Source organism: Nestor notabilis, unplaced genomic scaffold, assembly GCF_000696875.1.
Source record: "Nestor notabilis isolate BGI_N333 unplaced genomic scaffold, ASM69687v1 scaffold6467, whole genome shotgun sequence".
In the NCBI taxonomy this organism is placed as follows: Eukaryota; Metazoa; Chordata; class Aves; order Psittaciformes; family Psittacidae; genus Nestor; species Nestor notabilis.
The window spans coordinates 9,203-25,835 of NW_009935967.1; the positions used below are offsets into that span (position 1 = coordinate 9,203).

Below are 16,633 nucleotides of genomic sequence, written 5' to 3' on the forward strand. Positions count from 1 at the left end.
AGATGGCATTCACACCTCGAGATGTAGCCGGGCGTCTGCCTCATGCTGCCAGAGTATCTTACATAGTGTGTATCTCACTGATGCCAATATGCTTGCCTTTGCAAAAGGAACTCGGTTTCTGAGAGTAAAATACCGTGGTCTGTTTGTTTTAGAAGTTCTACAAGAAATATTTCATTCTCTTGTTTGTATTTTACAGAAACCTGTTTCCTGCAAATCTTGTTGCTGCAGCTTTCCAAACGGTAAGATATGTGCGACCTGGGACATGAGCTACAGTGCACAAACAGACAAAGGGACTCCCTCTTTTATAGACAAGAAACATGGTGTAGAAAATACCAGAAGTTAATTTACTTACAGTAGGTGGGATTTTTAAAAGCACCTGATGTAATCAGACATACCACTTCCATGGCAAATGGTTTGATTTTGAAAAAGACTCCTCAAACAAAAGCATCTTCGTAGCCTATTTTTGTACCTCCACCAAAAATGTTCTTTAAACCTTTATATTTTGGGTGCTGTGTTGGGCAACAGTGGCAACTCTGCTTCATGCCAGGCTGCTGACCACTTTGCAGGGAAACTCTTGGGTACGTAGTTTGGAGCTGAGCTCAGAACAAGCTGAAGACTTTTAGGCTCCCATGCGTGTAAGCATTACCTGTTGCCTGCTGCTTTTGTTTGGTGTTTTCCATTGTATCCATTGCTGGATTAATTTCTCAGCCTGGCTTCTCTTCCAGCAGAGGACAAAGTGTGGTAGGTTGATAACTGGCACCAGAATATAGTGTGGTTTAAACTGGTGGACTGTGGGGCTCCAAGAAGATTTTGATTTAGTACTTATTGCTAATTTTAGGTGTTGGGATAAACACTGTTGAGAATATTGCTATGGGGCAGAGTGATTCTTTATGGTACAGGAACAGAATAGCAGTTTTTGCCTTCATGGTATTCTGTGGGTTTGCTTTGGTAGCAAAACCAAGGTCAAACTTTCAAAATCGAATTCCATTGTTAGTGTCTCTATAATACTGTACAAGTCAATATGCCGTAAATAAAAATAGGAGCAGTACAAAAATATGAGTAAGAAAAGGATACTCTGTGATTCTTGAGTGTCAGGGTTCTGTATGGTAAGGGTTGAACTAAAGAAGTAGTCTTTTCCTCTGTGCTGCTGTTGTCACAGGTTGTCACATAAGCTTTTCTTTCCCCTACTTCAGATCTAAAGAAAACAAGCCCAAAGAAGTGTCCTGCTTTTTCGAGGTGTCTTGCTTATTTATCAAAGTAAACTGTTGCCCTAGATTTTAGGTATTTTACTGACAATTTTAATGCGTGCCTCACCATTCCTAACAGTGAAATAGCAGAAGTGCCACTTGCCTTCTGCAGGAGCTGGCATGGCAGCATGGTGTGTGAGCAACAGCAGGGTGGAGGGAAGGGGAATTCCTTGGCTGCTGCCCAAACCTGGGAGGTCAGGGGGTCACTGAGCACTGTCTCTGTTGCCACATGGGGAAGGAGCTGCATATGCTGTGGCTTCCTTTTCTTGCACAGGACAGGCTCCTTAGCTGTCTCAGGACGGTCTCCAGAAAAGGTCTTCCTAACAGCAGTCTCCTCCTTGTGAAATCCTAGATGATATGGTCATATTGATGGTCTGACCAGCAAACATTGTGGGTTGGTTTGTTTGTTTTTCTTACCTGCAGTATGCGACAGACTACAAGATGCTGCCCAGAAACACTACCTCTGGAAATGTCACGTGGGAAAAGGTAAGGTCACTTCTTAAGTTCCTATACAAACCCTTGTCAACTGTGATATTTGACTACTTTGCAATCTTTAACCCTTTCCAGCAGTCATTGGAAAGAAACAGGTACTTTTCTTTGCGTGGAACTGAGACACACACAAACCAGATGAGTTACCACAGCCCCACAATAAAGCTACCATGGACAGGACTGCTGGGCTCAGCTGATCTGACCCTTGAGTCCTTATTTTTAGGCATCCTTTCTTAGACCTGATCTCACTTGATCTAAATTTTGATTAGTCACTCTGCCTGTTATTTCCAAATGACTTTCTGTAGACCTGGAATTAAACAGCAATCAAGCAGGCTGAGTATTTCCCCAAACCTTACTCTTCGATAACAATTTGGGGAGAATGAGCTTTTTTCCACTACCCAAGGCTATTTTAAGGGTTAATTGAGAATTTTTTTCTTGTTGCCATGCTGCTGAAATTTTGTTTGAAGCACTAACACTTGGTCTGATACAGACAGAATGTTACAAATAGTCATTCACCCTGTCTGACATGGATGCATAGCAATGGCTGCAGAAGGGCCATGCCATCCCAAAAGAGCACTTCTCGCGCCATTACATCCTTGGGCAGTACATTCCCATACGGCCTTGTGCTGCTATAAACCAAGTTCAGTATGAAAGGCTATTAACAGTGTGCACTTACACGTTGTGTTTGCCGAGTGTAAAGTTATTCTTCAGCTATTCACCTTTCATTTCCCCCTTCTTAAGACTTATTTACCTTCAGTGTCGAGTTTGATAAGGGCTCCTTGGCAACCAGGCCTGGATCAGGGCCAGTCATATCCACTGGACATAGACTTGTCTGTAAAGTATTTTTTTAATGCTTGTTCAAAGCCATCACTCTACTTGAAGACATAAGAATGCATCTTTCGGCATTTTAAAATGTGAGATGGTTTATCAGTTTTCTTCTTTCCTTTTCCCACTTATTAGGCTCCTGTTTGATGCACTATCAGAAAAAATACTCCAAATTTGTCACCAGCACCTGTTTTTGCCAGGGGTTATTATGTAAAGATTATTTCTGCTGTTATTTTCCAAAACTTTTCTTCAGTTGTTGGAGCAAAACCAGAGCTGAGCTGCTGTAATTCCAGAACATGCCCTACTGTCTCTAGGGAAGAAAAGACCAAATAAAAAGAAGGCATTGTCTCAGTTTTGCTACCTCAGTTTCAGTACTGGTCTGACCATATTCTTTATGGATAGATGAGGGTTAAGTTTGGAAAGGAAGAGTATGATTTCTGGATAATACATAGTATAAATATCATAGTGATAGAAGTTGGGTTCCAGGGAAAAAGATGCTATTCCTATATAATGTTTTTTTTTCATCAGCAGAATATTTGATTGAAGAGGAGAAATGTTTTCTATTTTCCATCTGAATAGTGTAGAGCAAAATTTTCCATTGATTATATTATTTCCCCCCCACTGGTTAATAGGTCTTGTCTTCTCTTGCTGTTGATATGAATAGTGGGGCACGTAGATGTCTGCTCAGCCATGTGCTTTTTGTTGTTTCACATGCTCCCCTCGTGTTTACCTTGCTTTTATGGCTGTATCCTCTCAGTCCCCTCAGCAGCAAGGCTTCCTGGGGCACGGGCTATCTCAGTTCCCCATCTGCAGCACAGGGAAGCTGTGGGGGATCTGGGTTCCTCCTGTGACAGCAGTAAAAATACACAAACCAGTGATTGCTCTTATTCCTCACATCACACGGCTGTGTTCTCTTTTCAGCCACCTACTACTGGGAGAGCTCAAGGTCAGCAGTTGTTTCCTTGATAAGCATTTTGTTTCAAGAGCTAAAAAACAATAGGATTTTCAGAGAAATTCAAGGACCAGAAGAGCTCCCTGAATCTTGCTACCAGAGCACATGATTTCAAGCAAACAATAACGCGTCCCATAGTTTATCCAGGAACAAAGCTCTCATTAAAGCTGTTTTTGTTTGGTGTCCACAATGCTGCTTAGTTTGGCAGCTTCTTTGGGGTGATGCACTCTTCTGTTAGAGTACAAAAAGGCTGTTCAGTATTGGCCAGTTTTAGAGGCTGGGATTGAGAGAGTCTTCCGCTGAAGATTTACTGCTGGACTCTTTCCATATTGTGCTCCAAGGAGGTGAAATTCCCTGGACACTGGCAGTTTGTCCTCTTGATTTGCAGGGAGCGATTTCTTGCAGTAAGTTACTACTCTGTGCAAATGATGCACCTCCTGCCTACATCCATGGTGATGGGAGGCAATGGTGAATGTTGGGTGTTGTAAAGAAATTGGCTCAGGAGAAAGGGAGAGCAAGACCTGAAAGAGGGACTTAGAATAGCCTTGGCCTTGTCTAGTCAGGGAAGTGGCATTCCAAATTAAGCACTAGGAGCTTTGGCTCTGGTTCTCTTGCGTGCCTTCCAAGTTCTGTCCTGCTCTGTGATCCTGTGTGCCCTACGCAGCTGGTGGGAAGCTGAGCAACCCTCTTGCAGATTCAGTACACTTGTGAATCTCTGAAAACCCAAACGATAGCAGGGATTCAGGCTTACACAGACTCACACCACTGCTTTTAATGAGTTGAGAAGCAAAACTGTGGTAGAAGGAGTTTGTAAAGGGCAGAAATGCTTTGGAAAGCATCAGTATAAAGTAGTATAATGAAATTCCCTCCCAGTAACGTCCAGGTGGGAATGCTGGGCACTACTAGCAGCTTAAAACAGTGAATTCTGTTCCATAGCAAAGTTTGATCTGTATTTGGTTTATCTATTTTTTCTGAATGAGAACCAAAACAAAAGAGCACTCAATGGTTCTAGGAAAAAGTTTGGGCCCATTATGGTAAAATTCGTTTCCAGGCTGAACTTTTCGTATTAGCCAAACAAACAAGGTGAAAAGTTGTGTCAAAACGAAGAAGTGTTGCATTCACTCCGTGTGCATGAAGTGTTTCTTTTCTGGTGTAAATATGTTTACATTTTGCCTAAGTTCACATTTCCCAGACAAAGCTTTGGCTTTCATGAACTGACGTGGCAGCGTTATTTTACTACACATTTACTTTGTTCCTGTTAATACGTCAGTCATGAAATTTGAGACTCATACATCAACTTGTACTTTATACTGATAAATTATCACTGAAACTTTTAGGTTCTCTTCAGCCTTATGGTAAACTTTATATTCTCCCTAGAGTTATGTTTTACCAGCAGAAGTAAATACAGAAAAACATGTGCATGCCATGTACACAGACAGTTTAGTCAATAAATAGGAAGGTGTCATTTTTTTTGTCTTAGCTTTTCTAGGCACAGAAATGTTTAGGGCTTTCAGGCACACAAAATGGAATATAGACAAAACTGTCCAGACAGGGAAGTGTTACTGTGTGTGGAGAACACAGCACATTTCTTCAGATGTCTTTGGAGGTGCACTGCGCCTTGTTCTTAATACCCTGTTCATGTCTGCAGGTCTTTCAGTCGCAAAGCAGATGAACGCTGACAGCTTAGCCCCGAACAAGTAACTACCATTAAATTGCAGAGCTTATATCTGATTATTTTGTTGCTAGCTAATTAAAAAAGCCAGAACCTTCATTGTTTGTTAACGCTTTTGTTAACAGCAGTTCAGCCTTCATGCTTTTGTGTATGATTTATGGTTTATCCCCTTCCCTACAGTACTTTATTTCCACGTGCCTCTAAGAGACAGTCCAGTTCATCAATACTTTCAGCAAAAACATCATCTCAAGCAGGCTGGTTTTGTCAGGTTTAGCAGATCAGTATCCCAAGTTCTTTAGTCAATATCCATTTCAAGCTTTTAGCTCAGAATATATTTTTCTTTCCTAGTGTTGAGCTAGTGTCTACTTAAACCAGCCAAAAGGCCAAAACTTGTACACAAACCTAATCTGTTTTAGAAGCTCTTCCAAATAAAACAACAATTTGACATGTTGAGTTTGTACTGCCAAGTTGGGGAGAAAAAAAACAGTTTGTCAAAACAATTGTGTTTTTATTCAGCCACAAGAACATTCATTCAGTTCATATGATCCTACCTTGGCAGGCGAGTTCCAGTTGTCTTTGAGAACTGTGAAGTACCAGCAGAGCAGACTTTTGAGTAGTCTAGTTTTTGTCAATAGGTCAATAGGTGAATTCTGGTTTTCTCCTCTTTTACCATGCAGCCACATGGTTTTTAAGCAGGGTAATGGGTATTTCTTCTGTTCTCTCTGCATCTCCCACAGCTGATGTGGACAGATGAGTGAGCAGGTTTCCACAGTTTGCTACCTTTCTCTGCCCCTCTCCCCGCTTTCTGCTTCATAACATTGTTTGTTTTCCTGTGGTTTTTACCTTGGTGTAAATACTGCACTAAAGCAATGGATGGAGGTGGCAGTTTCTGAGAGCAGATTCCCATCAGAGGTGTCAGAAATAAGAGATGTTTGGGGCCAGACCACTACAAGCCTCTCGGAGGTATGATTTGTTTAGGCAGTAGAATATCATAGTGTCAGCAGTGAATGATGCTTTGTGGAATAAGCAGAGCTATGAAGTCAATATCACCAGTATCTGCCATTTATATCTGAAGTCTCTCCAACACCCATCTTCCTTTATGGGGAAACAGGGGTTTCAGTCTTTTGACGACATGTTTGATGCCCGTACTGTTTCGCATCTGCAGTGGAGCTTGTCGTGAGTGAACTGGGGAGGTTTGCTGTTCAGGTCACTGAAAGCACACACATATCGTACTGAAGGCCATGAGGAGAGGTAGGGTCAGACCCTTTCCTTCTCCAGTGAATCTGTGCCAGCTCATAACTAGGGAGGTTTGTATCTGGACCATGTCCAGATCTTGTTTGGTTTCTTTCAACAAATAGGTTCTTCCTTCCCAACATAGGTTCTGCTTGTTGATTTCAGATCAATTGGCAGCAACAACACAAGGTGATGCCTTTGCTGAGTTTTGTGCCTGTCTTGTATCTAACATACCACTCGTTTTTATGCCTCTACAGATCCCTGTCGGTACTGAGATTGAAGGGATGAATATCCTGGGACTGGTGCTGTTTGCTCTGGTTTTAGGAGTGGCACTGAAAAAGCTTGGCCAGGAAGGGGAAGATCTGATTCGCTTCTTTAATTCATTCAATGAGGCAACTATGGTGTTGGTTTCCTGGATTATGTGGTAAGTGTGTGACTGCAGTGTATTATTATGTTTAGCTCAGGAATCTCACCATTTATCCATCTCTCCAGCTTTTTCCTACCAGGTCCCTCATCACAGCAAAAGCAAATGTCATGGTGTCACATGATGGGTCTTTTCTTCTTGCCTTGTAATTAGTCAGTCACACATAGCTTAAGGTATCCGTCTGGAACACTTCAGAGGGTCTCCAGGTCTCCGGGGCTCAGTTTTGATTAATTAATGGAAATGTGGTTTTCTGTTTCAAAGCAGCACAAGCTGATGGCTGCCAGCCATCATGTGCCTAAAGGGATTGGCCTTGAATGAATACAGGAGATGGGAGCAAGTGAGCAATATGGTTATGTGAAGGCCAGGGATGTTTGTGCTTGGAGTGCACTTGCAAATGTGGTTTGTAACTAAAATCATACTCACAGCTTCATGCCTTCATTTTTCTGTTGGTCTAAAGGTTACTTTCACTGACCTGAAAGATATCCAAGGGATTTGACAGAAACCCTGTTGAGTGCATGAATACAGATCCCCATCTCTCTGCTTGCATCAAAGGGTGATGGAGAACCTATATCCCTTTGCACAGAAGGGAGCAAAAGTTTGCTCTTCATCCTACTGAAACAATAGTGCTGGCTATTGAGTGTTCTGTCATTGTTATCAGCAGAGCTTGAGTTACACAGTGGACTTTAAACCTCTGTTCCTTTTCTAAGATCTCCTCATTTTCTTGGGTGAAGCAGGAGCTAATGTTCCCAGCAGAAATCAACTGTTTGTTTCTTGTTTGTGCTTGTTTCTCCAGAGATTCTTCTGTTTTCCATTTCACATCCCTGAGAGTAGGTATTTCCTAAGGTTGATTGTTTATTTTGTCTCCTGCTATTAATGAGCAAATCCATTATTTCACTTACTTCCCTGTAGTCCAGACACGTTTATAGGCTGAATGTTGCTCTGACCAATCTCACAGAGCTTTTGGCACCAAATAAAGTCTGTATGTTAGGAACTGGAGTGCACTGAACTTTCTCACAAGGCAAGAAACCAGCAGTGGAGGAGGCAGGCACCTCTAGAGAGCAGTTCAGGCCACCTAAGCTGGGGTAGGACCAGCCTTCTGAATGAGTTTTCTGTCATGTAGGGTGAACGCAGGCCTCAGAGCAGCATCATGGCTGTTCTTGTGCAGCTGGATGGGTCTAGGCTGCTCCAGTGAAACCAGTGGTACTAATATCTCACACACAAAAATATTCGTAAGGACTGCTAGCTAACAAATTAGCAGTGGGACATTCCTCACTCCCTTTCTAAAGCTGCTGGAAAAGCTGTGAGCTTACCTTAGCAGAGGTATTTTTATTCCCTTCATTCTGCATTTTTCATTCCTACTATTTTCTTCCTTCTAAGAAGTAAAAAGGTTTTAACAAACCACCTGATTTTACACAGCAGATCTCTGTTAGTTGCTGTCGTAGAGGACTGAAAAATTCAAAGTCTCAAAGTAGCTTAAGTCTTTTGAGTGTAATTCCTTGGACTCTGAAAGCTGATAAGAGGCAGTTGTATTCAGCTGATTACAGTGCTAACACTTCAAGCCAATCTGTTGGTATATAATCCTTTACTTTGTGGATTACTGGGACCACAGCTGACTCTTAACACTGCACTGCACTGCAGCCCTTACTTGTTCTTTTTCCTTAGTTTAAGGCTCTTTTGTTGTCCTGGTGTTTATTCAAAGTCTGTCAAGCTGCATGTACCTCCCAAAGGACACTTGGGAATGGATGAAATCATACTACCAAGAAAAAAGGCAACTTAAGCTCGTATTTAGTCCAATGCAGCAGCAGCACTTTGGTCTCAACTTTAGTTCCCTCCTCTCCAGCCTCCTTCTTCAATGGGAGGGATCCAGTCTCAGCTCTGAATCAGTGATCTTGTTTGCAGAGCTTGTGCAGAGCCAGGGCTCAGCTAAATCTGGCTGATTGGGGTGCTAAGAAACATGGTTCAAAGGTAGTATGTTGCAGAATTGGCAGAGGCTCAGTGGGGATGGTTCAACAAGTTGCCCATGAGATTTGGGCAAGGGAGGACAGAGTGTGCCCACATGGGCCATGAAGAGCTGTTCTCTGCCTAGCACAGATGAGCTGCAGAACCAGTGAGGGAGAGACAGGTTTAGGAGTGATGTGGGCAACCTTAAGGCTTGCCCACCTTCCCAAACCTCTGCATGCTTAACCAAACCTTCTCAAGTTTTGTCCTGGCTCCACAGATCAGCTTTTGTAAACATTGGAGAGAAAAACGGGATAAAAGCCATTCTTTATTCTTTAGATGTACAGGCAGATCTTCTGTAGCCATGTGTATGCCTGGGGCAGGGTTTTGGGGAGCTGGGTGATCTTTTAGTGTTTCTCAATCTTAGAAGCAGAAATCGATGGACAGCATCAGCAGAGGCACTCAGACCCCTGCTTCCGAGAGGAAACTGACCACGACTCCTGCAGTTCATTTAGTAGCTGTGGTGCTGTAGGTGCAAGGGCAGTTCCCTGTTATCAGGGCTGTTCCCAGCTGCACTGATGGGACCACAGGTGTGGCTGTGGCCCGCAGCTTGGCCCTTCCCCTGGATCAGCTCCAAGTGCTCCTGACGAAGGAAATATCAAACAAGTGCTGACGTCTTAACCGTGTTTCTAGATAGGAAGCATGGGAATGTGTGTACGTGGCTGTTGTTGGCTTGAGTGGTGCTCCGAAAGCCTGCTCATTTAACTTTGTCTTTGTAGGCAAATAGCAGTTAATTGCTATCTTTGGCACATGCATCCACAGCCTTTAGCTGAGCTCACTGCTATGGGCATAGCTTTTTCTTTTCAACTAAATATGTTGTCACCCAGTACGCCTGCCATTTGAATGACCTAACTTCGTACTTCTGCTGGTAGTCACCACGTGTGTAAGATCCTACTCTTCCACCTCTTTCTGTGCTTCAGTGACGTGACACTGCTCCTTTTCTTTCCTACCATCTGCTGTCCCTTCAGCGGTGACTTCAGCTTTAGGTCTTTGCTTGCCTTCCTCCCCGATGGACTAAAACTCCACACCAGTGTCTTGTGCTAATAGCTTCTGCCAGCATTTCTGCTTCCCACTTGGTTTCCCTCAGCACTCTCCCAGCTGAAATAGAGCTTTTTCAGTTTGACGCTATTCCAAGCAAGAGTGTTAAGAGAAGCCTTCCAAATTTGTTTAACCTGAGTGTGTGATGAATAAGGTGCTACCCTCTAGTAAAGGCAGCATATTCCTTAGGAGAATGTTATCTCCAGAGCAGAAAATGGCATCTTTTCCAAGACATTTTTGTTTGTACTTAATGACAGGCAATATTTCTTTACACAGGTATGTACCTATTGGCATCATGTTCCTTGTTGGGAGCAAGATTGTTGAAATGGAAGATATTGTGGTTCTGGTGACCAGTTTGGGAAAATACATCTTCGCCTCTATTCTGGGCCACTTCATCCATGGAGGAATCATTCTGCCACTTATTTATTTTGCATCCACACGTCAAAATCCGTATCGTTTTCTCTTAGGACTTATTACACCATTCGTCACTGCTTTTGCCACTTGCTCCAGGTGGGTTTCTGTGCTGCTTTGGGGATTATAGCCTGGTTATACTTGTCACTGGAAACTGGTTATATCCCAACACCAAACTGTGCTGAGTTTAGGTGTGAATATTGTTCCTGGGATTGCAAAAAGATAGAACATAGAAAAGATAGAACATAGGGGGTCTCACTCTGTCAGCAGCCTGCCACACAACGATTACTGATAATTAGCTGTTGAAAACAGTTCCTCAAAATGTTAGGGCTGTAGCATGACACCGAGTTGAAAATCTGGGGTTTTTTTTGGGAAAACGTGAAACAATTTACCTTAAAAAGATCCTGCCAGTTGTCTTTTCAATTTTAAGTAAAGCAAGGGTCAGTAGTGATGGACTTTGTCCTGAGAAGTTTAGTTTTCCAAGTTCAGAAGGATCTGGAACAAGTTTAGACTAATTTTGCAGGAGCAAAGCAGACATAATAGCTAGTGTAAAGGGACTTGATATTGTTGATTTCAAAGATTTGGCCTGATCAGCTTTCATTTATCATAACCAAACTGTCAAGCATGTCATTTACACCCTTCTTAAGGGGCAAACGCCCAATTGAATATCATAACTATACAGAATCTTTTCAGGTTATCTCCAAAAGCAGATGCATGTCTGTCACAGGAGCTGAAGTACATCAAGTAGGAGGGGCAGCTTACAATGCAAGAAATAAATCCAGCAGTGATTTTTTTGTTGTTGTTATTATTTACTCATTTGAGAGGGTACTAGTACAACATTAACAGAGATTGCAGTTCATGTGTTGTGTTTATTTTGGCATCTATTGGTGTATTTTTGTGGTTTGAAACTTGATCATTCCACAGCCCTGTTAGGCTGCATTACTCTGTTAAGTCATGAGTTCTTGCTTCTGGGAGATTAGAGTTCTTATCAGCTATTTCTGGATGGAAGCAGATTATAAAATATCACTGCTCAAGACCAATAAGGTGGGTCCCTCACTGCTGTCATGACAGAGAGGGACTATTGAAATGGCATCATTGTCTTGACAGTCCTGTCTGCAGCATGGTAGAAACACGAAAGCCATGAGACAGTGACTTTCCATTCAGTGCACCCTGATGCTTTTGATGTTTGATTTTTCCCTATTCCCTGTTTCTAGCTCAGCCACTCTCCCATCAATGATCAAATGTATTGAGGAGAACAATGGAGTCGACAAGAGGATCAGCAGGTTTATCCTTCCTATTGGAGCGACTGTAAACATGGATGGAGCTGCTATTTTCCAGTGCATGGCAACTGTGTTTATTGCTCAGCTGAACAACGTGGACCTCAACCCTGGGCAAATCTTCACAATTCTGTAAGTTGCTTGCTATTGCAACCGCATCCTTCTGGCCTCCAGACACATTCAAGCCTGTGGTTTCTCTGTTAATAGCTAGCAGTTTGCATTCCACATCTCTGACCTAAAGCTGGTGAACTGCTATGAAACGTAATTACAGCCTGATTAAAGGATGGAGTCTTTTAAACTTTGAGATTTGCCAGAATCTCGATTTAATAAAAGGTGGAACCTGGGAGGGGTAATTGAATTCTGAAACAGACTTTGAGCTGTTCTTCGAAGCTGTTTCTTACATGAAGTTCCTCTCCTTCCTTAAGCATCTCACTCCCCCACCCTCCACTCACCATTAAGCTGGGTAATCGAGGCATCTGCTCTACCCAGAAAACTACCCCTGAGTCCCCCTCTGGATGTCTTAGAAAACCCTCCTGCCGGCTTCTCAGTTCCTTATGTGTTGATTTCATATGAAAGACTCTGCTCCTCCTTACCTCTGCCCTTCCTACCATCACACCGCTGCCTTCCCAGGTCAGACCCACTATCATTCCCCTCCCAGCTGCTTTGCTCCATTAACCCCTCCACCACCTCAGTCCTGCCTCCTTCTCTAGGACTCTCTCCCCTCTATGCCTGCAATATCCTTGCACATCCCATATCCCATGAAGTGTCATTCGCTTCATTTCCCTGCTCCCAAAGTGAGGATCCTATAAGGAGTTCTAGCCTCTCACTGCTAAGAAGTCAGTGCTGTATCCACCAGATGCCTCCTAGGGCTGGTGCCTGGCAATTTTTTACCCTCCCTGGCCAGGTTTTATTTCCTTCTTTACTGCATTTCCTGGTATATTACTTGTTTATCTAAGGCAGGGCTGGGACATTATTCTCTTTGCAAATGGCCAAATTAGCCTTTTAGGTATTCTTAGTGAATCAGGTGTTAACACAGGCCTGAGGATTATGCAGTGATCATCCAAGGAAAACTGAGCTGTAGACATCTGCACATGAAAGGTGTGTGGTCCATATCTATACCACATGGACTGCAGGTTTCCAGCTCCTGATGTAGGGTCTATATTAGAATGCAAATGAGACAGAGAATGGACAGTATTCTGCATGTCAAGGTTTACCTTTATACATCTGGGGGCAGGAGATGTCATTTACTGAGCATATTTGAAGTGATAGATGACTTGGAAATGGATATATCAGTAAGGCAGCAGGGTCTGGTTGTGTTGGTTGGGGTTTTTTGCCCTTTTCTGAAAGGGCAATCGCTGTATTAAACACAGAGCCATTGCCTTGGTAGCTGCTGTAGGTGCCTGCTGAGCCCCTGTGCTCTGCACCCATTGCTTTGCATCAGCAGGCAGGAAGAGATTTGCCTGGGAAGCAAATGATCTGCGGGTCCCAGGCTGTGGAGTTTGTTTACAATTCCCGTAGTGGGGAAGCGTGTGATGCAAGTGTGGAAGAGGAGCTGCTGCTAAGGGGGTGTGCACATTGATTTGCAGTGTGACAGCTACTGCATCCAGTGTGGGTGCAGCCGGGATCCCAGCCGGAGGAGTCCTCACCATCGCCATCATCTTGGAGGCCATTGGACTTCCGACCAACGATCTCTCCTTGATACTAGCGGTGGACTGGATTGTGTAAGTACTTCAGGCCACACATACCTGCTGTTGCATGGTGTGTAGCTGGAAACATGGGGCAGGGTAGTCAAAGTAGTGCAGTATAAAATAAAACCATACGATATGTGATTGCCTATAGGACAGGTAACTCTTGATAGATAATGGAAAAGGGGATCCCTTCTCAATTAAAGCATTTAGGATGCTAAAATCACAGAATCACAGAATGGTTTGGGTTGGAAGGGACCTTAAAGCATATCTAGTTCCACCCCCCGGCCACAGGCAGGGACATCTTCACTAGACCAGGTTGCTTAGAGCCCTGTCCAACCTGACCTTGCCAGTTTTGAAGCCTTCCAGTGAGTTAAACGTGGTTGCACACTCTGTACTGCTTTCACAGTGGTGCCTTTGAGGCCTTATGCAGCTGGACCTGGATGGGCATTGCCAAACATTTTTCTGTGAGCCCTTTGCAAAATCAGAACATACTTCTTCCTGGTCTCAGTTTCCTTAAGAAAATGGTTAAAAGTTTGTTCAGAAAGTGTTCATATTGCTGGAAATGAATTGGGAAAATAGACAGGAAGGGGGAAAAGGAAATTGAGTCTGCATGATGGTGGGAAGCTTTCTTTGTCACATGTGGGAAGCAGGCTCCATCAGAAGCTGTTGTCAGCTATTGTTTGAACTATTTTTATAGTTCAAGACTGGTCAAAGCACCGAAAATCTGAAGTATCACAGAGAGGTGCCATCCATTGGGAGGGTAGGGACGCAGAGGGTTTGTGACACTTATCACTTCAGTACACAGTATTGCCACCTTTCCTTCCCATCTTCTGGGAAAGAGATAAAAGGTCAGGATTTTGCTCACCTCCTTCTCTTCTTTCCAAAACCCATTTTCCTCCTTGAAACATGGGAGATTATCTCCTTGCCCAGCTCTGTTTGGAAGAGCTTATCTCACCACTTACTGTACTTACATCCTTGTTAAGGCCTAAATTTACCTTCTGTACCACCTAAATTAGATTAAAGAAAGCTTAGAAAAATCATTTTACTTTAGGTATTGGGGACCCAGACACAAGTGCATGGTAAGTGTAAATGCCACGAGGGTGATTTCTTCTATGTTAGATGAGCCCCGTGGAAAAGGATGTCTGCTTTTCCTTGAACAAGCCTGGCTGGCTGCTGTTCTTCAAATACCAGAATATCAAACTGGAAGGATTCTCTGAGCACTCATGAATTGCAGCATTCTTAGAGTTCAAATGCGAGTGAAGTAAGCGTGATCTGATAATTTAAAAGCCTAATCTGCTTTCAAGCCATCTGGTTGAAATTGGGCAGTGGGCTGAAATGACTGGTCAGTGTGGGTCAAGTGATCTGAATCCCATTGGGTTTTTTTCCAGTTGGTGGGTTCCTGGTTTAGACTGTACATAATCTCTCTGCTTTGCTATTTGGAAACACCAGCCTCTCTGTATAGATGTGTACTTCCACAGCAGATGTGGGAATCAAGTTGCCTGAGGACACTTGAATTCCAGAGGCTGGGAAAGGTGGCAGCTCCCCCTCCCTTCCCACACCACACGTCTGTGAAGCGTAATCATATTCCTGTGGCTTCATTAGGGCCATCAAATGCTATGGCTGTCACCTCTTGGGGATCAGCCGCTTCCAAAGTACAGCAGACACAGGCAAAGCAGTGGCTAGCCATTTGCATCCCATCTTCCTAAGGGATTACAGTATTAGCTGTGATTTCCACAAGTGCTTGGAGGCAAGAGTGAAACACTTCCCCTTCCTTTCACTCTGGCTTCCCTCAGCCTGTGTGTTTGGGCTGCCTTCATTTCCAAATGTGTAGCATCCCTCTGTGGTCAACACTGTTGTTCTAGTCAAGGAACTCAGAGCCTTGTGGTAACAAAAGGGGAAAGGAGGGAGGGAGAGTCCTGTGTCTTGTTTTAATGCCAGCTGTTTGATCACCAGAAAGGACCACGGTTACAAGCTGAGCACATGTTGAAGTTAGGCTGCAGAATGACTAACAAAAGTCTCAGAAGGCACATGAAGAATTAGTTCTTCTTTATGACCCATAAAGCACCTCCATTAGGCCCTGGAACACAGTAGTTTCGTGATGTAGGACCAAAGATTAGGACAGGAAATCCAGAGAACACGATCATTCTGCCTGCTTTTGGAAGGTCTGCTTCAGTAGGTGTTTGGGTTAAGGTACGAGTCTCCATAGTTAAAAAAAGAGAGCTGGGTGCTCCGAGTCACCTTCTGGATAAGCCCAAATTAAGTTCCTGCTCTGAACTTGCATTTGAAAACTGCTGGCCTGGGGAAGGGGAAGAGGAAGGAGGTGGACTGGGAAAAGCGGGATGCCTGAGAAAGAGTAGTACCATTGCTGCAACCCACTGAGAGACCAGAGCCAGTTGATAGTAACAGTTGGGCTGGCCTTAAACCAGCTTTGGTGCACAGGTTTTGTTCTGAAATGGGGATGATATTTCCATGGAAAATACCTGTTGTAACAACATCTCCCTTGTCTGGCTCCACTGAGGTCAGTGGATCAGCAGGGCTGAATCAGCTCCCCTTTGTGTGCTGTAACTCTCTGAAGCTAAAAGCCTGCTGCTTTGTTTTTTGTTTCTGATTTTAACCAGGGACCGAACCACCACAGTTGTGAACGTGGAAGGGGATGCCCTGGGTGCAGGCATCCTCAATTACCTGAATGAAAAGGAAAGGAAAGACAAAGAGCAGGAGCTAAAGGAAGTCAATGTGGAAGCAGTTGCTAACAGCAAGTCTGAAGCAGAAACATCGCCTTTGGTAACCCACAAAAACCAAGTCTCCAACACGAGCAGTACAGCAGACCCTGAATCCAAGGAATCAGTATTGTGAACTAGAGGCCATTCATCAACACGTGTCCTAGAGATGGACCAGGGACTTGCTAACGCACCTAGACCTTTGCAGTGCTAACAAGGGCTGAATGGCTCTTGAAAGTGTTTAGTTCCAGTCTGTTTTGAGATATGCTGGCCTAGGGAAGGGGAGGGAGGTGGGGTGGGCAGAGAAGGGGTGTGGAGAAAGAACACTGCCTTTATAGTAGTATTTTGATAACTCATGTGTGTACATGTATATGTGCTGCACACGCACACACGTATACATGTATGTGGAAACTGCCATTGAAACTTCTGGTTTAACAAGACTTCTGTTAGTAACCTTCTGGGTTGGAGGTGGGGAAGTAGATAAACCCAGTATGTGCTTATGATAGGGAAAAATTAGTAAGCTTATTGTGCTGCTGTTTGAATGGAGATGCAGGCTAGAAACTCCAAAGTGGGGGAAAATGTTGCTTACATTTAGTTTCTGCCCTGGAAACGCTTATTGACCGTTACAGACACAATATGAAGCAACATTTTCCTCCTCCTAC

At 43.6% G+C, this 16,633-nt stretch overlaps 1 protein-coding gene across 3 annotated transcripts; it reads left to right on the forward strand.

Annotated features, from left to right (window-relative positions):
* Positions 1-200: 200 nt before the first annotated feature.
* SLC1A4 (solute carrier family 1 (glutamate/neutral amino acid transporter), member 4) lies at positions 201-16,314 on the forward strand. Of its 3 annotated transcripts, XM_010018095.1 has the most exons (7): positions 201-239; positions 1,671-1,733; positions 6,676-6,842; positions 10,155-10,388; positions 11,504-11,698; positions 13,153-13,287; positions 15,873-16,314. In XM_010018095.1, the coding sequence occupies exons 2-7, from the start codon at positions 1,689-1,691 to the stop codon at positions 16,105-16,107; spliced, it is 1,011 nt and encodes a 336-aa protein (XP_010016397.1). In that variant the 5' UTR covers positions 201-239; positions 1,671-1,688; the 3' UTR covers positions 16,108-16,314. The 3 variants fall into 3 exon arrangements, with proteins under 3 accessions (XP_010016397.1, XP_010016398.1, XP_010016396.1); XM_010018096.1 differs by lacking the exon at positions 1,671-1,733 and having other exon boundaries at positions 204-239; XM_010018094.1 differs by lacking the exons at positions 201-239; positions 1,671-1,733; positions 10,155-10,388 and having other exon boundaries at positions 6,703-6,842.
* The last annotated feature ends 319 nt before the right edge of the window (positions 16,315-16,633 follow it).

Bases quoted from the DNA above. Each gene is read 5' to 3' on its own strand.
- SLC1A4 (XM_010018095.1), top strand. From the start codon at position 1,689: ATGCTGCCCAGAAACACTACCTCTGGAAATGTCACGTGGGAAAAG. The intron at 1,734-6,675 runs GTAAGGTCACTT...ATGCCTCTACAG, and splicing joins GAAATGTCACGTGGGAAAAG to ATCCCTGTCGGTACTGAGAT. The intron at 13,288-15,872 runs GTAAGTACTTCA...GATTTTAACCAG, and splicing joins CTAGCGGTGGACTGGATTGT to GGACCGAACCACCACAGTTG.